Below are 21,734 nucleotides of genomic sequence, written 5' to 3' on the forward strand. Positions count from 1 at the left end.
GATACACATTTAGCAAAAGCTACCTGGCTAGTTAACCCCAGGGGATCTAACAATCGGGCTGGCCCTGCCCAATCAAAACTTCCACGTACTGTAGAAGGGGATAAAGTCCCCGTAGTGCACGTGAAGAACGTGTTAGGGAAGACAGTCTGGGTCAGTCCTGCCTCAGGCAAAGGCAAACCCATCCGTGGGATTGCTTTTTCCCAAGGACCTGGGTGCACTTGGTGGGTGATGCGGCAGGATGGGGAAGTCCGATGTGTACCTCATGGGGATCTGATTTTGGGCGAGAATAGCCAATGAATCAGATTGTGTGCTGTTAATTGCTAAGGAACACTGTCACTGTATGTCCTCATTGCTATAATTGCTATCAGTTGTACTACAAGTAAGGCACAGGGATGATGGGATAAGAACTGATCTCAGCAGCTGGCGCCCAGCAACTTCCTCAAGATCTACATCTTCAGCCCACGGACTGCGTGCATGAGCCACACCAGGTGCACCAGTCACAAGCTCCGAAAAATACAGCATGCAACAGACCAGCACCACCCAGCATCTCACCTGCCCTGAGAGACTGTTCTAACAGATGGAGCCCAAAGCCGTGGATTAAAAGAACTCAGCGGACACTTTGGAGGGATGGCCCATAAACTAAGGGCATTATATCTGCATGAATATATATGTGTATATATATATATGACAGGGGAAAGTGGTGGCAATTCATTGGAACCTGCTGGGCATGGCATAGATGGTATGGAATAAGGGGTGGATAATGTCCTGGTTCCGGCGGGGATAGGGTTAATTTTTCCTGGTATTCCATGCCATGTGAGCCATGCCCACCCTGAGCTGCTGGGGGAGGGGGCAAGAAGTCGCCCCTTGGAGCGGGCTGGGGCGCCCCGGTCCGGTCGGTGAGCGGCGGGGAGCGGCGGTTCCGTAATCGTGTTTGTATATTCCTCTGTCCGTGTGATTGTTGTTGTTTGCCTGTTCCCTTTGCTGTTCTGTTAAACTGCCTTTGTCTCAACCCAAGAGTCTTGCCTTTTTCTTCCGATTCTTCCTGTATCGGGAAGGCCCGAGCGAGCAGCACGCGGTTCTTTGTTGCCGTCTGAGGCTAAACCACGACACGAGGCAACACGTACTTATATTGTTTCTCTTTTGTGTTCATCGGGAGCAGTCCCTTATTTTCTTTAACAGCAATCCCCCGCCCCTTCATATCATCAATGGGAGGTTTTAAGGCCAAGGGCTCAGGGGCTGCGGACGGCTGTTCACTTCCTTCCGCTAAATCTTTCTGCTCCTTAAAGTTCTTTAATGGCTCTAACAAAAGTCACCACGTAGTTAACAGTTCAATAGCCGTTTTTGAGCCACACGTAGCTTCCTCAAATAATGTCTGCCCTGGGTTCGTCCATTGCGTTACACTAAATGCCGTAACTGACGTTACTTCTACTCCCTGTTTCTTTCCCCACAATAGCATTTTTCACAAAGTCACTTCAGGGAGGATTACACCCTGTCGCTTCAACAGCAGCGTCCATGTGGAGAGTAGAGTCTGCTCTTCCTTAGTTAACTTCCCTCCCATGTCCCCAGTGGCTCACCTACTACAGGTGTCTTCTTAAATATGATCCGGATCCGTCAACAGCTCTGCCCGCTGTCTTCAGCTTCACTGGGCTCCGTCCCCACAACTATTTCCAGTCGTCTTCTTCCTCAGCATCACGTCGGGGTCACTAATTGTCGTTTCAGTCGGGACGGACAAACGACAAGACTCTCCTTGAAGGGTTAAGTTAAGCTCTCTTTTATTACAAACTTGGATTTCTTATATAGCTAATCTTTTGTTCACGCTCCGTTCACGTGTTCTTTCTACGCATTCAATTGGTTAGGTTACATAGCACACGCGCTTGTAGCTACAATGCGATTGGTTATCGAAATCCTGTTTACATTGCTCAAAATCCGGCTTTCTCACAGCCTAGTTCCTCTTTGTTCTCTGAAGCAATCTTCTTCTTTCTCCTTTTTGTTACGTTGTCCTTACATGACGCAACTCGCGGCCTTCTTTGGGTACACTGCAATCTCTGTCTCTTCTGTCAAGGGGTCTATGGACCCGCCGTATCCCCCAACATCCCGCTGCCGGCAGGACGGCTCATCCCTCAGCTCAGCCTGGCCGCAGACTTGTTACAGCCTGGCCCTTGACCAGGGGAGGTGTCCGTGTCCCTGAGCCCAGAGTCCTGCCCCACAGGCAGCACCCTGGGGCAAAGGGCAGAAAACCAGTAGGTTCCCCTCCTTTGCAGGGTCCAAAGTGTCATTTGTAGCATCTTACCCAGCCCTTTGAGTGCCCAGAGCCTCATGTATAGGGTCAAACCCATCATTTTGAGGGTCACAACCCGTCTTTAATGACCATAGCTTTTTTTTAGAGCCACCAGTTTCATTTTCAGGGTGTAAACCCTCATTTTTTCAGGCACGAAGCCTTGCTGTACGGTCCATAGTTACAGTTACAGTGTCCAAAGCCTCATTTTTATTTTCCAAAGTCTTAGTTTGGGCTTCCAAAGCCTCATCGTAGGCTCTAAAGCACCATTTTCATGGTCCAAAGGCTCCGTTTCACTTTGCAAAAGCTCCTTTTCAGAGTCCAAAGCAGCATCTTAAGTATCCAAAGCCTCGTTTTCAGGCTCCAAAGCATGGTCTTTACGATCCAGCCAGTCGTTTTTAGGGTCCAAGACACATTGTAAGTGTCTAAACCCTCATTTCTATGGGAAAAGCCTCCTTTAAAGATCAAAGCCTCATTTTTTAGCCCCTAAGGCCTCATTTTTAGACTCCAACACCTTCATTCTAGGGCTGAAAGCCTCCTTGTTTGGGTCCAAACCCTCACTTTTAAGGTCCAAGACTTCATTTATACGTTCCAAGCCCCACTTTTAGGTCCAGTGACTCATCTGAAGGGCCCAGAGCACCATTTTTAAGGCTCAAAGTCTGATTTTGGAGGGCCAAAGCCTCATTTTCAAAGTCCAAAGTTTCATTTTTGGGACCAAATCCTCATTTTTAGCTTTCAAAGCCTTTTTTTCAGGGAGGAAAGCCCCCTTTTTAGGATTCAATCCACAATTTGGAGGGCCCAAAGCCTCATTTTGAGCCTCCCAAGCCCCGTTTTTAGGGTGTAAAGCCTCAGGTTTTGGTACCAAAGTCTCATTTGAGGGCACAAAACCTAATTTCAGGGTTCAAAGCTTCCATTTCATTTCCAAAGCCCCATGTTTAAGGCTGAAATCCTCATTTTTGGGACTCAAAACCATCTTTTCCGGCCCAGAACATTTCTTTAGGGCCCACAGCTCCAACCTGAGGGTCTGAACCCAAAGGCGCAGCTTGTCGCCTGGCAACAACCGCCCTCCCCTCTCTGTCCCGCCTATGGGCCCTGAACAGCCAATCGCATTTGAGGAGGCGGGGGCAAGGCACACGATTGATGTGTAACCAACCAATCAAGCTTGGAGGCCTGCAGGGAAGGTGGCAGGAGTCAAAAACAATGCTTGGCACCGTGTGGGGGCGGGGCATGTGGGCTCCACCAATCACAGCTGGAGTTCGAGCAGCACACAGATGATTGATAAGTGTCTGACCCATCAGTTGATGGGCGGAGCAAGGGAGAAATGCCAGGCAGCCAATGAGAGGAAACATCCTGGGCAGAGTGACAGCCCAGGCAGCCAATCAGAGAGAGCATCACCTCAGGTGACCTGCGCCTGGGCAGCCTGACCACCTGGGAGCCAATCAGGAGCCGCCTCCAGGAAGGGCAGGCCCCAACCCAGGGCAGAGTGACAGCCGAGGGGACCAATCGGAGGCAGCATCACCTCAGGGGAAGGGCGGGTGCTGCTGCTGTGCAGCCTGAGCACCCAGGAGGAGGGCGGTGGGCTGGGCCGGGATGGGAGAGGGGCCGCTGGCTGTGGGGCCGCCCGCCATCACCTCACCCACTCCCCTCCCGCCAACCCAAGCGACGCCGCAGCAGCCTGAAGGCTTGTGAGGAGGGGGAGGACGCGCCCCCGAGCCAATGAGTTGAGCAGGGGGAGATGGCGGTGCTGGGGCCTCCCTCTCAAAGCCGGGGGTGCCCAGGGTTGATGCTCTCCACCCCCCTCTCCCCACAGCTACTGCACATCATCTCCTTCCTGACGCTGCGCGACCTGCTGAGCCTGGACCCGACGTGCCGCTGCCTCCCCTCCGCACCCCTCTCCCCCGCCAGCGCCTGGCCCTGCAAGAGGGCCGCCATCCTCAACTGGGAGTCGGCCGTTGCCACGGGGGCGTGGGGGTGGTGGCACTTTGTCCCACGGCCAGTGAAGATGTCCTGGCGTCCCCCTTCCAGACACCAAGGGGCCGTACCTGCAGAGCCTGGGCCGCGGCTGGCAGCGAGCACTGATGGCCTCCATCCTGTCTCCCCCCTCTCGTGGCTACCACAAGCTGGCGCTTGCCCAGCAGCGCCTCTTCCTCCTGGGTTACAGCAGGACCCACCTCTTGCTCCGTGACTCTGGCCGTCACGCCTGCTCCTGCCAGGCCCTCTCCCACGGCGTCAGGGATGTATGCCGACCCCTCACTCCCCCTTCCCCCCCTGCCACCGCCATGCTGGGTGACCGTCCCCTCCTCCCCACAGTGACAGTGGATCCCCGTGGGGAGCCCCCCCACGCCTGCATGCTGACGGAGCAGAAGCAGAGCGACACCCTGGAGGTGTTCGACCCAGCCGACGTCCAGCACATCTTCTGCATCAGCTTCCCCTCCTCCATCCGCGTCAGACGGGCGGTCGTCACCAGCACGGAGGTGACGTGGACCCTTCTGCTGCTCACAGGTTTGGGGGGGGACACTGAGGAGATGGGGAGAGCACCTTGGGGTGTGGGGACACTGCGGGGAGGGGGACACACGTGCCAGATTCAGCCCCCTGACTTCCCCGTGTGGGAGCGCAGAGGAGAGGCAGGTGTACAACCTGCAGCTGACCCTATCCCTGACCCCAGTGTCATCCCTGTAGGTGCCATGGCCCCATCGCTGTCCCCACAGGTGTCCTGTCGACACTACTGTCCCCAGCCCTGTCTCTGTCCCTCCAGGTCTCTTGTCCCCCTCCCTGTCCCCACAGGTGCCCTATGCCCAGGGCTGTGGGGACAGCGGCCACCTGCTGGGCTGGTTCCATGGCAGCAGCAGTTTTGTCCACCTCCATGTCACAGCGAGACATGGGGACACTGTTGACCCCACTGGGGGCTGGGGAGGAGCCAACAGGCTCAGTTGTGGTCCGTAAAGTTTCCTTTTAAGAGTACAAAGCCGCATTTTTAGTTTCCAACGCCTCTTTTTCAGGCTCCAAAGAGGCATTTGTAGGATTAAGCCAGTAAGTTTTAGGGTCCAAGATGCATTTTGTATGTCCAAACCCTGATTTTTATGGTCCAAACCCCTCTCTAAGGGACCAAATTATCATGGTTTTGATCCCAAAGCTTCATTTTTAGGGTACAAACCCTCATTTACAAGTTCCAAAGCCCTTTTTAAGATTCAAAGACTCATTGTCAAGCTCTCAAACAGCATTTTTAGCATCCAGCCAGTCATTTTTAGAGTCCAAGCCACATCTTGACTGTCCAAAGCGAGAGCGAGTGGCCCACATGCAGGTCCAGACGGGCCACCAGGTGGGCCCCAGGGTGGCTGGGCAGCAGCCGGGCAGCGGCGTGGCAACATGAGGATGTGCAGTGCGGTGTCGCGGCAAAGTGACGATGCAAAAATGTGCGTCTGCTCTCTAGAGCCGCTTGCTGGGAGACTGGCTGTGGTGGCCGCAGCTGGGTGCCTCTGGAGCGAGAGGTGCCAGCGCAGGGTCACAGCTCCAGGAGAGCTCTTGCAAGGAGCCATGGAGCACCGTCTCACTGCTGGCATCCCAAAGGTGGACACACTGCTGAGCGCAGTGGGGAGGAGGGGAGAGGTGAGCAACGGGCCGATGGAGAGGGCTCAGCCCAGGAGCCTGGGACATGCGGGGCTGCTCTGGGGCCTCGGGACGCGCGCGGGTAGCTCGGAGGGATGCAAGGGTGGTGGGGCTGGGCAGAGTTTGCGGGGAGTCGTGCCTCTCTGCCCAGCCTGGCTCACGGCTAAGCAGGTGGCAGGGGTTGCTGCGACAGGAGGCAGACGTGGGTTCTCTGTTGGCTGCCAAGGACCCTCTGGGGTTGCTGGCTCTGGCTTCTGTTTGGGGGTCTCCCAGGAGGGAATGGGGGGGCTCCCTTTGTTCCACCCTGCCCTCAACAGGCTCCCCAGCTCCTCACAGGGAGGAAAGGGGTTAACAAAAGAGGAGCAGTCAGTGGCTTAATGCCCAAGTGGACAGTGTCCCTCAAGGAGCCACAGCCCTCAAGGGACAGTGGCCCTCAATGGGACAGTGGCATCAAGTGCTCCCCCAGCCAGGGTTCAGATGGCACCAAGCTGAGGGGTGCAGTCGATCCTCTTGAAGGGGGGGATGCCTCCCAGAGGGACCTGCTTGCTTTTTTCTAAAACAGGCATTTCACATCCTAGAGAGGGGGGAAAAAAAAACACCTAAAAGAAAAAATAAAATTATTTGGTTTTGTAAGAATGATCCAAAATGGAGCAGGAGACACAGAACATAACAGACCTTTCAGCAGGAGGAACTTCAGGGAGAGTTTTCTGCCCACAAAGCACCAGAGCCCCTGGGAAGAAAAGTGCTCATGAGTACAGCCTCTGAAGACCCTTTATCCCCTCTGCTCTTCTTCCTCAGCGTTGACACCTTGTGGTTCCGCAGCTGCTGTAAACCCTTGCACAGATCCAACACGGCCTGAACTACATCACTCCCCGCCAGGTCACTAATTGTCGGCGAGTCATTTAGGGAGTGTGCACTCACTCAGGCAGCTGCCTGGATACACACGATCATTGAGCCAGACCTGAAAAACTGCAGGATCCCTGTACTTCCGCAAGAGATGCCAAACTGGGAAATTCCTTTAGCACGATGGGAACACACACACACAAATCTCCTCAGCTGTGAGAGCTACAGCGTGAGTCTAGTGCCAAGCTGCCCTTCGATATCGGCGTTAAGGCTTCTAGTCTGACCAGCACCTGCACGGACACATGCAGCGTCTGCCTACAGAGAGGACTCTTCACTCTGAGACAACTTCTGTGCACAAAGCTCCTGCAGGAATAAAAGAGTTACCGGGCGCTGCAAAGGCTGATGCCAAAGGTTGCATTCAGCCTTTAGCTGCAAGACACAGGTATGATATTGCTGCGGAACATCCAGGTTGCCATTTCAGCAGCCAAAACTCAGAAACACCGGCCCTTACTTAGATATGTGTTTTATCTTCCTGGGATATGTCACTAACCACATTCCCTCCTACCGACCTCCTTTCCTCCCGGTCTCACAGCTCTCTGAGAAATTCAGGAGAATTTGTAAAAACTGCCCCTTTCTGTGTCTCTGACACAAACACTTCCCGAGCTCCCTGCCTGCTTTTGCAAACAGGCCACGATTCCTGCCAGTTTGTTTGCCACTGAAAGAGCCAGGGAGCCCCATCGGTGCCGTTTGGGCAGAGAGGATTCCCCGTGCGGCTTCCCCGCTGCGTGGGGTTCCCAGGAGCACACGCAGCCCCGTCTGCCTGCTCCTGCCTCTCCTCCCGTCCTGCTGGCGCAGGCGTTTCTGCAGCAGCGCTGCGAGCTGCAGGAGGTGACACACAGGTTAGGGGGAACGCTGGCTACCAAAACGACACCACTGCTTGGGCCGGGTGAGTTTTAACCCCGGTTCAAAGTTCCATCCCCTCAGCCCCACCCAGCAGCACAGCCTGCGCTGGAGGAAGCTCCGTGAAGCCGCAGCCATTGCTGAGCAGTGGCCAGGGAAAGGCCGTCATGAACCCACAGGGTCAGCTGCTCCTGGGGAAGTACCAGCAAAGGGATCTACCTCCAGATGCAGGAAACGCAGCAGCCAAATCCACCCGAAATTACCGTGTTCCAATAAAAGAAACACATTTCTGTCAAAGTGCAGCCCTAGTATTCATCTTGGATAATTTCCTCTAGTCAAATAGGTTTTTAAACTCTGGCCTAAGTGAACAAAATACTTCAAAGCTGACATCCACAACTCCTTACAAGTCTTTCACATTCCCACCCCAGACATTCCCGAGTCTCTCTCCTAACACGCACAGGATGACAGAGATACTCGTCTGCCCCCAAGCATCCACGGGCTCTCCAAAGCCGGTGAGGCGAGCCTGGGACACAACCCGAGGGCACCGGTGAGACACAACCAGCCTGTGTTCCGGCAGTGCAGAGCCCACCACTCTCAGCAAAGACTCATCTTCGCAAAGACTCACCCTCTGGCTAGCAGCTGAGAAGCTAGCTGACATGTGCAGAGCCAGGAGTTGCACATCAAGCGAAACATTACTGAAAAAAGTTGTGCAGTTAAAAAAACAACACCAAACAACCCATGAAAGCAGGAGCAAAAATCCCAGATCCTGTCCCTAAAAATAACACGCTTCAATCCTATCCCACTTGTACTCTGTCGTCCCGTAAGCCAACCACCCCGTAACCCTCGCACGCTGGAAGCCGAGAACCTGGCACCCGATAACACTGTCTCTCCCTAACACAAGTATGTGATAACCCTTGTAGACCGTTACCCTGGCACTGCAGAACCCCAGAACCCCGTAGCCTTAGCACCCCATGACCCTGGCACGTTGTAGCCCTAAGATATCCAAACATTGAACACAAACTCCCTGCGGAGCTCTGCCAGAGCCTTCAGGTGGCCCCAGATCTCAGACATCACAACTTCAAAGTGGGACGGAGCCACCAGGACACTGCCAACATCCACCTTCACGTCAACCTTCACGCCCTTAGAAAGTCCCCTGGTCAAACCCTCTCAGGGAGAAAGGCTGAGGCACTCGGAGACTTTGAACCCTCCAGCCGTGACCACAGGGCTTCAGCTCGTCATCCCTGTGTCAGAGCCACCGGGCAGGTGGCCCCATCCTCGTGCAAGACCCCCAGGGCATTTGTACCCGGCGCTGGGTGGCTGGAAACGGCCTTTGCTCTATGGGCAGGAGCTTCCTGGGAGCAGCATCTCTCCCGGCGGCACTGGGAAACCTTCCTGGATGCCTAAGAAACAGCTCTGCACCGCTCCATCTCCCACCAAAACCAGGGGTGGAGGAAGGCTGCTCTGGTGGCCTCCGAGAGAACCAGCTCCCCTGGGCTGCTCTGCGGAAGCTCTGCAGCACGCGGTAGGTCTCCCCTGTTCTCCCTGGGGACAAAGATAAGACGGGAGGGATGGGGTTTGCTTTGCCCCCTTCCCAGGGTGCCGCAAGAGAGACCTGCCACCCAAATCACTTCTGTGACAGGGACACCACGTAGGAGCTGCAGACGCGTGTCAGGACAGCTGTGGGGAGCAGGCAAGCCATGCCGCCGTGTCCCTGGCGCTGGCGGAAAGGAGAGCTGTGGACAACGCGGGGAGCCCAGGGCAGCTGGCAACCGGCAGCCGGGCCCGGCTGAAATGGCTCCCTGAGCCTCAGCCTGGGGGCTGCAGCGCGGGGCCAGCACCGGCTGGGGCTCGGCTGGGAAAAAACAGGGTGGCCCTGACGCCCCACGCACATACCCAGCTGCTGCTCCTCTGCCCATCGCTGCCCTGGGATGCAGAAGGCGGCGCTGCTGGCCCTGGCCCAGCTGAGCGGAGGGCAGGGGCCGCCCGTGAGGCGAGGACAGGCCGGCGGCCGGAGCTCCCGGAGAGGAAGGGGGGAAAGGCCGGCCGGCTGGGTACAGAAGTGCCTGAGCTGGAACATCTCCTGGCCGCGCAGAACACAGGAGCTGTGGCGATTCCCGGTCTCCTGTCAGCCCTCGTCTGCCTCCCCGTCCCTCCCCGTCCCTCCGTGCCCCTCTCGGCCATGTTTTATCTTCCCCATACCTCTCCTGTCTCCTACTGGGTTCTGCTCCCCGTCCCTCTCTTCTCCAGGTCCCTCTTCCTCCTTCCCTCTACCCGCCCCTCTCTTTATAGAATCATAGAATTGTTGAGGTTGGAAGGGACCTTTAAGATCATCGAGTCCAACCTTTAGCCTACCCTGACAAGAGCCACTTCTAAACCATGTCCCTCAGTGCCCCATCTACCCTTTTTTTAAACACCTCCAGGGATGGTGAATCCACCACCTCCCTGGGCAGCCTATTCCAATGTTTAATAACCCTTTCAGTGAAAAAATGTCTCCTAATATCTAATCTAAACCTCCCCTGACGTAACTTGAACCCGTTTCCCCTCGTCCTATCACTTGTCACCAGGGAGAAGAGGTCAGCCCCCATCTCTCTACAACCTCCTTTCAGGGAGTTGTAGAGGGTGATAAGGTCTCCCCTCAGCCTCCTCTTCTCCAGGCTAAACAACCCCAGCTCCCTCAGTCGTTCTTCATAAGGTTTGTCCTCCAGGCCCCTCACCAGCTTTGTAGCCCTTCTCTGGACACGCTCCAACACCTCAATGTCCCTCTTGTAGCGAGGGGCCCAAAACTGAACGCAGTACTCGAGGTGGGGCCTCACCAGTGCCGAGTACAGGGGGATGATCACTTCCCTAGTCCGGCTCACCACACTATTCCTGATACAGGCTAGGATGCTGTTGGCCTTCTTGGCCACCTGGGCACACTGCTGGCTCATATTCAGCCGGCTGTCCACCAACACTCCCAAGTCCTTTTCTGTCGAGCTGCTTTCGAGCCACTCTGCCCCAATCCTGTAGCGCTGCATGGGGTTGTTGTGACCCAAGTGCAGGACCCGGCATTTGGCCTTGTTGAACCTCATACCATTGGTCTCAGCCCATCGGTCCAGCCTGCCCAGATCCCTCTGCAGAGCCAACCTACCCTCAAGCAGATCAACACGCCCGCCCAGTTTAGTGTCATCTGCGAACTTACTGAGGGTGCATTCGATCCCTTCATCCAGATCATTGATAAAGATATTAAAGAGAACCGGCCCCAGCACCGAGCCCTGGGGGACACCACTTGTGACTGGACACCAACTGGATTTAACTCCATTTACCACCACTCTCTGGGCACGGCCATCCAGCCAGTTTTTTACCCAGCAAAGAGTACACCTGTCCAGGCCATGAGCAGCCAGTTTCTCCAGGAGAATGCTGTGGGAAACGGTGTCAAAAGCTTTCCAAAAATCCAGGTAGATAACATCCACAGCTTTTCCCTCATCCACTAAGTGGGTCACCTTATCATAGAAGGATATTAGGTTTGATAGGCATGACCTGCCCTTCACAAACCCATGCTGACTGGGCCTGATCACCCTGTTCTCCTGCATGTGCCGTGCAATGGCACCGAGGATGATCTGTTCCATGACCTTCCCAGGCACCGAGGTCAGACTGACTGGCCTGTAGTTCCCCGGATCCTCCTTCCGGCCCTTCTTGTGGATGGGTGTCACATTTGCCAACCTCCAGTCAGCTGGGACCTCCCCGGTTGTCCAGGACTGCTCATAAATGATACCAAGTGGCCTGGCGAGCACCTCCGCCAGCTCTTTCAATACCCTTGGGTGGATCCCATCCGGCCCCATAGATTTGTGCACCTCCAGGTGCTGAAGCAGGTCCCTCACTGTTTCCCTTTGGATTACGGGGGCTTCATTCTGCTCCCCATCCCTGTCTTCTAGTTCAGGGGTCTGGGTGCTCAGGGAACAACTGGTCCTACTGCTGAAGACTGAGGCAAAGACTTCATTAAGTACCTCAGCCTTTTCCTCATCCTTGGTCACTATGTTGCCGGCCCCATCTACTAGAGGACAGAGATAATCCTTAGTCCTCTTCCTATTGCTAATATATTTATAGAAGCTTTTTTTGTTGTCCTTGACAACAGAAGCCAGGTTTAGCTCCAGCTGGGCTTTGGCCCTCCTGATTTTTTCCCTACATAGCTTAACTACCTCTTTGTAGTCGTCTTGAGTGGCCTGCCCTTCCTTCCAGAGGCCATAGATCCTCTTTTTTTCCCTAAGTTGCAACACTAGCTCCCTGTTTAGCCAGGCCGGCCTTTTTCCCCGACGGCTTGTCTTCCGGCACATGGGGACAGCCTGCTCCTGCGCCTTTAAGACTTCCTTCTTGAAAATCATCCAGGCTGCCTGGGCTCCTTTGCCCTGGAGGACTGCCTCCCAGGGGACTTTGGCAACCAGGCTCCTGAAAAGCCCAAAGTCCGCCCTCCGGAAGTCCAAGGTAGCAGTTCTGCTGACCCCTCTCCTTGCTTCTCGCAGAATTGAAAACTCTATCATTTCATGGTCACTGTTCCCAAGACAGCCTCCAACCTTCACATCCCCCACAAGACCTTCCCTATTTACAAACAACAGATCCAGCAGGGCACCTTCCCTAGTTGGCTCTCTCACTAGCTGTGTCAGGAAGTTATCCCCAGCACATTCCAGGAACCTTCTAGACTGTTCCCTCCCTGCTGTATTGTATTCCCAGCAGATGTCCGGCAAATTGAAGTCCCCCACGAGGACAAGAGCTCGCGATCTTGAGACTTCTCCCAGCCGTTTATAGAATATTTCATCTGCCTCCTCATCCTGATTGGGCGGTCTATAACAGACTCCTACTACGATATCCGCCTTGTTAGCCCTGCCCCTAATTCTTACCCATAAACACTCAACCCCATTATCACCATCATTAAGTTCAAAGCATTCGTAACACTCCTTAACATACAGGGCCACACCCCCGCCTCTCCTTGCTTGCCTATCCTTCCTGAAGAGCCTATAGGCATCCATGGCAGCACTATAGCTATGTGAGTCATCCCACCACGTTTCTGTGATGGCGACTACATCATAGTTTCCCTGCTGCACGATGGCCTCCAGCTCGTCCTGCTTATTCCCCATGCTGCGTGCATTAGTGTAGATGCACTTCAGTTGGGTTAATTGTCCTGCCACTTTCTTGGGGGGACAGGCCCTAATTTGCACCTGGTCATTCTCGGACACTACTGTAGTTACCAAATTATCACTACTCCTTGTGTCTATGCTGCCACACAATTCACTATCCCCCACCATCGCTGAGACAGGCTGCAAGACCCTGCTATCACTTTTACCCATGAGCACTGCTATGTTGCTCCCAGGCACCACTTTTGTGATCCTGGTTTCGTCCCCATCCCCCATCAAACCTAGTTTAAAGCCTTATGGATAAGCCCTGCTAATTCTTGTCCCAGTCTCTTTCTTCCCCTTCGGGTTAGGCTTCCCCCGCCTGATGCCAGCATGCCTGGTTTCCTGTAGATCAGCCCATGTTCAAAAAAGCCAAAGTCCTGCCGGACGCACCAGTCGCGGAGCCAGGAGTTAATTTGCTGGCTCCTCCTATTTATCCCCTTGTCTACCCCTGCAAATGATGGGATAGAGGAGAACACTATTTGTGCTCCCGATCCCTTAACCAGCCGTCCCAGGGCCCTAAAGTCATTCTTCATTGCCCTCAGACTTCTGGTACCTACTTCGTCACTGCCTACCTGAAATATCAGTAGTGGATAGTAATCTGATGACTGGACCAGGGAAGGGAGTTTCCTCCGTATGTCCTTAATTCTGGCCCCAGGGAGGCAGCTGACTTCCCTGTGGGATGGGTCCAGTCTACAGATAGGACCCTCTGTTCCTCTCAGAAGGGAGTCACCTACTACAATAACCCTTCTTTCTTTCTTTGTTGAGGACGTCCTGAGGCGTGGGGGTGAGTGACGAGCACTGAGCATTTCACTGGATGGATCAGCTCCTCCATCCTCAATCGCCTGGTCCTCAATTTCCAGAGCCTCATACCTATTACGTAAGGGCAGTTGGGATGGTGAGGGGGGCCGTGAGAGGTTTCGCTTACCTCTCCGAGGAGGGATCTGACACCACTCCCCCTTATCCCTTGAGTCCTCTCCTTCTGCCTGGTGACAGGAGGGAAGTGGGTCATCCACTTCTGATAGAGCCTCTTCCTGCTGCCTTTGCCTCAGGGTATGGCTCCACCAATCTATTTCGTTTTCACAGTTCCTAATACTTCTTAACCTTTCTACCTCTTCCTTCAGTTCAACCACCTTCCTGAGCAGATCATTTACTTGATCGCACCGTATGCACACAGTGTCTCTGGAACCCTGTGGGAGCAGTGCCAGACTCAGGCATTCATTACAGCCCGAGACCTGCACAGCCACGTGCTTGCAGAGGAGCTCAGTCTGAGTTCCCACGTTCTTCCTCGCGGAAGCTTTTGACTGTTTTACAGCCATGTTCTTTTCTCGTGCCGGGAGATGGAGGATCTCTGCTGTTCGCTTCCCTCGCGCCCTGAGCAGGTGCCCTTGCACGCCGATGTTCCTCTGCTTGTGGTTGCCCAGCTTCTGCTTACCTTAGACTCAAGGCTTCCAGTGACCCACCGTACGAAATGCTGCTCCTTGTTCGCTCGCTCGCACTGCGGTGCCGCCCTGGGTGACCCACGTAGGCTACCCGCGTGCTGGGTGCGCAGCGGCCGGCCGCTGCGCTCCGGGACCACCCGTTTAGAGCTGCCGCGTGTGACGCTGACTCCGCCCCTGCCGCGTCAGCAGCCCGCCCCCGAGCTGCCGGTTTCGGCACGAGCTAGCCGCCTTTCCTGGCTACAAGAGCCCTCGAAAGAGCCCTCAAAAGAGACCTTTGCCGGCCTTATCCACCACGATCCCCTTCCCCAGTGAGGCCTTACCTGCACTGAAGCTGGTCTCCACGGCGACCATGAAATGAACTTGAGATGAAAGTCCTCAGCCAGCCTGGCCCTGTCTGTCAATACGTGGGGGTCACCGAGGAGAGGTGAGTGTCCTCTGAGACAGTGGGAAGCCCTGGCGCGGCAGGCTTTTTGCCCCTCTCCGCTGCTGTCTCCAGCTGCTGAGAGAGCAGGAGTGAAACCACAGGGATGGGGAAGGTTTGTCTGTCTTGGTAGACACAACCTGGCCTTGTGGGCTCGGTCTAAAGGGCTTTGGGCTGTGCTTTCCGTGCTGGGCTTGCTCCACCGTGTGCCCTGGGAATGCTGACGCAAGGAGATTTTTGTCCCAGCTGCTCTGAGCAGGAAGCTTTGGGCATGTCTGGTCCCCATGGGGAAACGTGGACCATCGGGACACTCTTCCTCAGGTCTTCCTGCAGAAATCTCAGCTCTTCTTCTGGGACAGGATTTGACCTTCCCTTCAGAGGGCGGTTTGAAGGTTATCATTGCCGTCTCTTTGAAACTGTGGGAAGACTTGAGCCAAAGGTGCCAGTTGCTTGGCATCCCAACCCCTTCAGGGACCAAGTCCTCCTTTCAAAGACACTTCGTGTTCCTGGCCAACATGGTAAAGCTGTCTTTTAGCCAACAGCACGCCCTGGCTTCTTTCACTTGTCTTCTCCAATTTCTCTGGGTTTGGCCTCTGGGGATGGACTCTTGATATCTTCTTCTGTCCCACTGTCGCCGTTGGGCTTCTTTACGCTTGAAGCTGTGGTAGTGTGTTAGCTTGAACTTTGGCTGGGAAAGCGTGCAGGGGATAACACCCTGCTCCAAAGAAAAGCCGGTACCCGAGGAGCACCTCCTTCCCTGCCACGCCAGGCTGCTCCTCTAGGTCCCCTGGCTTCTCACCAGATCATTGACTTGTCTTGTCGTTTCCCCTGCTTCTAGCATCTTTGGCGTGGGTCTTACCAAGAAGAGGTGGGAGTACGTCCCCTTGCTGGGTAGGTGGAGAATGCCGCGCTTTTTTGAAGCCCAGGTTCTTCCCCTTGGTGACTTTGAGTGCCTTGCTGGGAAGGGAGAGGCTTTTACCAGGGATGGTGTTGCCTGCAGCAGCCCTAAGGAAGCGTCACCTGTCTTGGTCTCTGCTTGCTTGATATTTTTGGGGTGGAAAGCGAGGTGGGGCGTCTGCTGCTCCCTGTCGTCTTCCAGACCTGGTAGGAAGGTTCCTTTCAACTGTGGAGCTGCTCACAGCCTGGGGGCTAAACTGATCCCTGTCTTTGGGGTCAGGAAAGAGATTTCCTTCTGCCAAACCGATGGAGAGTTTTGGCGGTGGGTTCTCCTCCTTGTACTCCTCAGAGTTCCTTTCTTGGCAGCATCTGGGCGAAGACATGGGAATGGCAGGACGCAGGGGATGCCTGTATTCACTCGGTGTCTTGCCGAATGTTTTGGGCCCTGTTGCGGGCTAACCCCGCTTGGCAGCTCAGCCCCACAGAGCCGCTCGCTCCCCACAGTGGGACGGGGAAGAGAATCAGAAGGGTTAAAGTGAGAACACTGTTGTGATGAGATACAGACAGCTTAATAGGGAAAGCAAAAGCTGTGCACACACGCAAAGCAAAACAGGCATTCATTCACTGCTTCCCATGGGCGGGCAGGCGTCTCGCCATTTCCAGGAAAGCAAGGCTTCATCATGTGTGACAGTGACTTGGGAAGACAAATGCCATCACTCCGAACGTCCCCCCCTTCCTCCTTTCCCCCGGATTTTCTTGCTGAGCACGGCGTCATATGGTCTGGAATAGGCCTTTGGGCAGTTGGGGTCAGCTGTGGCGGCTGTGCCCCCTCCCAGCTTCTTGTGCACCCCCAGACTGCTCGCCAGTGGGGCGGCGTGAGCCACGGAAAAGGCCTCGACGCTGCGCAGGCGCTCTTCAGCCATAACTAAAGCATCGTTGTGTTATCAACAGCAATGTTTGGTCACAAATCCAAAACATAGACCTGTACGAGCTATTGCCGAAGAAAATTAACTCCAGCCCAGCCCAAACCAGTACGGTCCAGATGACACTGCCTTAGCTCCTGGGAGGTGCTGTGGGGCTCACGGCACAGCGAGGAGATGCTTTGAGTCTGTTTGGGACGCAGCTGCCTGAACCGGCTGCAGTCCTCCCTTCCAGCCTTGTGCTGGATCTCTGCGGGGAGTCGCGTGGGGCCGGCGGAATCTCTGTGCCTGTGGGAGAGGGCAGAGGGCGAGGGGGCTGCGCTGTGGGGCAGGGGGCCAGGTGGCCCTGCGAGCGCTCTGAGGAAGGCAGAGGTGCCCAAGCATGGACGAGCGGGTGGGAAGGAGGCCTGGGTGCCGGCAGGCTGGCCAATGTGGTGGCGGGGAGGGAAGCTGCGGTGGAGGGTGCCCGCAAAAGGGATGGCTCTTTGCTTTTCAGCACGCTCCCAGCAGCTCGTGTTCTGGTTTGTCTTCGCAGGTCGGAAGCAGGAGACTGACCTCTTTGTCAGCTGCTCGAATGCCTACAGGGATTCAGGCCAAAGGAACATCCTGGCGTTTGAGGACACGATGGGCTGTGGAAAGAGCCACTTACTTGCTGATCGGGCCTCTTTAGGCCAGGATGCTGGCCACAGATACAGGTTTTCCACCTGTAGCTTTGGGACGCTGCCCCTGCCCATCCCCTGACAGCCGTGGAACGCTCCAGCCCCTCTGCCAGGGCACCTGGCCCTTGGACTGCAGCCTCCCGACAGAGCCTCCTGGAGACACTGCCTGGGAGCACCTGCGTGCTGCGCTCCCGCCTCTGCCTCTTTGGGGAGTTGGAGGTGGCTTCTGGCCACGGCCTTTCCTCCTTCACCCCTGGGTCAGGCGCGGATAGAATGAAAGAGCCCAAGCTCAGTGCTTTTCATCCCACTCCAGACCCCAGAGACAGCAGGGCTGCCTGTCTCGGAAGTCCTGCTCGCCCTCGGCCTGTTTCCCAGAAGGAGCACGGGGGCCTGTGCTCTGGCAGGCGGACCGATAAGGTCTGGAGCCCAAAGGCAAAGCTTCCAAGCAGGAAAGTGGCTGGGGAGGGACTTCAGAGCATTCCCTCAAGAGACGGAAGCTAAATCTCGTCCCCTGGAAGACAGTTGAGAATCCACTGGATTCCCCTCAGAGCAACCTGCTTTTTTTTCAGAGCCTTACAGGAGATTTTGGCATATTTGTCATCGACAATGCCCATTTCATCGACCCTGACTCCTGGTTCATCACGTTACCCGTGCTCCAAAAAGTCTCCCTCTTCACAGTCATGAGCTTAGCCCCGGGCTACGAGATAACAGAGAGCTTTCGCAAAGCCGCAGCAGACAACGCCATGTCCCAGAAAATCACTTATTTTCATCTGGACAAGCTGAAAGCTTCAGCTGTGATGCAGAAAGTCTGCAAGGACCTCGGAGTGGTCAGCATCCCCAGGGATCTGGTGAGGTAAGTTGGAGGCAGGGGAGCTCTTCCTGAGGGCCTGAACCTCTGCCGACGGTGGTAGGGAATCAGCCCCCCAGGCAAGGGAGCGCAGGGCCGCTAGAAGCATCCCGGACTCTAGCGAGTGCCAGGCGTGGGCGGCTTGTTATGCCTCACCCTGGTGGGTGTGAGCTGAGAGCGGGCAACTCCCGAGACACCCAGCCTGGGAGGTGTCAGCCTTGGCTGCCGCACAGGGAGGAAGGGAGGAAGAGTCCTGAGCCCAGCCGTGTCTGCGTGTGAACAGAAAAGGCCTTGGTCTGGGTGGCTGGGCTGTGGGGGAGATTCCCCGGGGCAGAGGTCCATCCTCTCCAGGCTCCTGAGGAGAAGAAAGGCAGGGATCACTGCTCTGTGCTTTGGGCATTGTCCACAGTTCTTTTCCCATGGACTTCAGCAAAGGCTGGAGGTTCAGGGGGCACAAAAGCCCAAGGCAGCGGGAGGACGATCCCTTTCCAAAGTGAGGTGTAGCTGTGATGAAGGTGCTGGCTACCCTGGTATGCCTGAGTGACTGGCCGCCCACCTGAACCGTGTTTCACCTTACTTTCCTTGTGCTGGTCCCCAACAGGTCTGCTCCTGTGCAGGTTCCTGATCCGAACCAGCTCAGGGATCCCATATTACTGTGAGGAGCTGCTGCGCTGCCTTCGTGCCAACAGCGTGCTCCAGTTCTGCACCCGGAGGCAGTCTGGAAAAGCAAAGGACAACTGGGAGAGCCTGATCAGTAAGCACCTTGGCTGCGACTAGTGAGTTGCTGTGGCGCGTTCTCCACAGCAGAGTCTTGCCCCGTTGTTCTCCCATGGCTCTGGGCAGGGTCAGATCTTGGTCTGGCGGAGGTGTGGGCTCCTGCGCGCCTTGCTGTTGGGGCAGCCAAAGCAGGGGCAGTGAGTTCTGGTGGCTCGGAGGGACCTACATTCTTGGGGCGGGGGTTGCGGGGTTAAAACACGGGGGAAATCATTCTGGAGCGCATGTGTTTGTGGTGTTTCTTAGGCATTCCAATGGGCATGTAGTTTAACTTGGCCAAAGGCTAGCTCACTTGAGAGCAAACCCCAGCTTGAGGTGGGGGATGAGCTCGGGAAACTTGAATCCCAAACCGTAAATCCCTACAAGGGTGCTGGTAGTGGAAGAAAACGGTGGTGATGCCATCCGAGAGAGCAATGCCAGCCAGAGTGCCACGGCCTGGGGAAGAGCCAGGACTGAGGCCACATCTTGCATTAGCACCAGCAGTTTCCCTGGCTGTGGAGGCGGCGCTGTCGGAGGCAGCAATGCTGCTGCTTTCTGCCCCGGGGCATTCCGTCGTCCCCTGGGGAGTCGGGAAGCTTTGACGGAAGGACTGTGTGGGAAAGCTGGCGTGAAGGCAGAACATCTTTGGGAGGGCTATGCCAAGAAATGCTTGGGGTGGGAACTGTTTTGCTCTGCTTCATGAGCACCACATTCAGGGCAGGCACTGGACCATGTCAGAGGGGACTTGTCCCATCCCAAGTGAATCGTGAAGTGCCCGCGAGCTGTGAGTCGCTTTGCAAACTGCCTTATCGGTGCTCTCTTGCTCCGCCCAGCATCAGCAGTCGAGGCTTCATCCCTCGCAGCAACTTGGAGCCCCGAGGCGGGGAATGACGGCAGGGTCTGCCTCCTCAGGCCAGGCGTGACCCTGGAGAACACCGCGCTGCCCGTCCCCTTGAAAGGTGAGGGGCCGAGCGCCGCTCTGCCGGCTGGCGGCTGTGCTGGGGCCCCTTCCCGGGGCAGGGGCTGGAGGGAGGCCGGGCATCCGTGTGCTGCAGAGTCACCCTCTGTGGAATAATTACTAAATTGGCTAAAAATACAAAATACAGCATTGTTCACACGTTAAGGAAAAATATAAAATCAAGAGGCTTCTGAGGTAGAAAATAGCTGCAGCTGACGTGAAGAATACAACATCTGTGGTTCCCTGATAAGGATGCTTGTGAAGCTACATGAGGTACGGGGTGGGATGCCATTATTCTGCGGCTTTGCCTTATGATGTATGGCAGATATGGGAATGGGATGATAGTGTGAAAGAGAGAAGCTGCTGTTGGAGGAGTTTTAGTACAAAGGGGTCATCTGTGAACACTCCAAGCACCGAAGAACTATGTAGGCTTTGTAAGTTTGAAGGTTATGTGAAAACATTGTAGGGATGTTAGAAATGCTGAGACCAACAAGATGTGAGAAAGTGTGCTGAACTCAGCGTGCGAAATGCAGAGCTTCACCCAGGATATCGGAGGGGTGATTGTCCGCCTGGACAGATGCTTTAAGCCAATTATAATGTGTTGCTTACCGCATGCACAGCTCGTGCAGCCAATCGGCAAAGTGTCGGCGCGTGATGCGGAACCGGAACGTCTGTAATAACTGAGCTATCTGTGCAATAAAGTGGCATTAACCTGATCACGTTGGTCGTTGTGTTATTGTCCGAGCCTTCCGCGTCGACAGGATTTTTTTGGGTTGGATTTGGGGATTTTTTGGATGGGGTTTTGTGTTGGACTTTGTGTTGGAATTTTTGGGTTGGATTTTTCGGGTCGGATTTTTTTGGGTTGGGTTTGAGGTCCGTTGGGTTGGATTCTTCTGGGGTTGGAATTTTTGGGTTGAATTTTGGGTCGGACTTGGGGATTTTGGGGTTGGACATTTTTGGGTTGGTTGGGTTGAATGTCGCGTTTGATTTTTTTGGGTTGGATTTTGGGTGGGGTTTGGGGATTTTGGGGTTGGATAGTTTTGGGTTGGTTGGGTTGGATTTTTTTGGGGGCGGAATTTTTGGGGTTGGATTTTTCAGGTTGAATTTTGGGTCGTATTTGGGGATTTGGGGGTTGGATTTTTGGGTTGGTTGGGTTGAATTTCGCGTTGGATTTTGGGGGGGGATTGGATTTTTTTGGGGGGTTGGCTTTTAGGGCTGGGGTGTCCCCCAGGGCCCTCCATCCTCCCGCCCTCTTCCGCTGCGGCCGCCTGACGCCACCCAAATCCCTTCCATTTGGCTGAAAATAAAAGTAATTTTTTTAATCATTATTAACTATAATAATAATTATTATTATTATCGTCACCTTTATCTCGATTAGTATCATTATTAGTATCAATATTGTAATTGTTGTTGTTATTGCTATTGGGTTTATAATCTACTTTTTTATTTTATTTTATTATATTTTATTTGATTTTATTATTTTATTTTATTTTATTTTTTCTTTTATTTTATATTATTTTATTTCACTTTCTCTTACTTTTGGGGTTTTATCCCTACACCCCTCCGCCCAAAGCCCCCCCTCAAAGGAGCCCCCCCCACCAGATCCCATCCCCCCTCCCAAAAGAGCCCCCCCCAGCCCCTAAATCCCATCCCCCACCCCATGACTCCTCCCCCCGCCCCAAAGGAGCCCCCCCCATCCCAGCGCCCCCCCCAAATCACATTCCAAACTCCCCCAAAGACGAGCCCCCCCCCCATGGGAAAAGCCACTTTATTGCACACACACCATCACCCCCCCAAGTTTTTTTTGCGGGGGGGGGGAGGGGGCGGGGCCACGCTTCACCCCGCCCCACTGGAAGCGCTGCAATTGATTGGGGGGAGGATGGGGGGGTCAAGGGGGCGGGGTTTGTGCTTCAGAGGCTCCGCCCCCTCCCCGGGATTGGGTGTAGAGAAAGGGCGGGATTATTGCTATCGATTACCATTGGCTCCTCCCCCCGGCTGGCTCCGCCCCCTCCTCAGTCAACCAATGGGGAGAGGTGGGGAAAGGCAGAGACCACGCCCCCCCTCCCCCT

At 55.0% G+C, this 21,734-nt stretch overlaps 1 protein-coding gene across 4 annotated transcripts; it reads left to right on the plus strand.

Annotated features, from left to right (window-relative positions):
* The first annotated feature begins 3,797 nt into the window (after positions 1–3,797).
* Positions 3,798–21,267, plus strand: LOC141736731 (uncharacterized). 4 transcript variants are annotated; one of them, XM_074571290.1, is made up of 3 exons: positions 3,798–4,141; positions 4,440–4,749; positions 6,680–8,137. In XM_074571290.1, exons 1-3 carry the CDS (start codon positions 4,011–4,013, stop codon positions 6,683–6,685), a joined length of 447 nt encoding a protein of 148 aa, XP_074427391.1. In that variant the 5' UTR covers positions 3,798–4,010; the 3' UTR covers positions 6,686–8,137. The 4 variants fall into 4 exon arrangements, 3 of the variants coding, with proteins under 3 accessions (XP_074427391.1, XP_074427390.1, XP_074427389.1); XM_074571289.1 differs by having other exon boundaries at positions 3,804–4,141; positions 4,440–4,777; XM_074571288.1 differs by adding an exon at positions 5,706–5,881 and having other exon boundaries at positions 3,816–4,777.
* Positions 21,268–21,734: the final 467 nt, after the last annotated feature.

This window comes from Larus michahellis (assembly GCF_964199755.1).
Source record: "Larus michahellis chromosome W unlocalized genomic scaffold, bLarMic1.1 SUPER_W_unloc_2, whole genome shotgun sequence".
In the NCBI taxonomy this organism is placed as follows: domain Eukaryota; kingdom Metazoa; phylum Chordata; class Aves; order Charadriiformes; family Laridae; genus Larus; species Larus michahellis.

Bases quoted from the DNA above. Each gene is read 5' to 3' on its own strand.
- LOC141736731 (XM_074571288.1), top strand. From the start codon at position 4,354: ATGGCCTCCATCCTGTCTCCCCCCTCTCGTGGCTACCACAAGCTGGCG. The intron at 4,778-5,705 runs GTTTGGGGGGGG...TCTGCTCTCTAG, and splicing joins GACCCTTCTGCTGCTCACAG to AGCCGCTTGCTGGGAGACTG.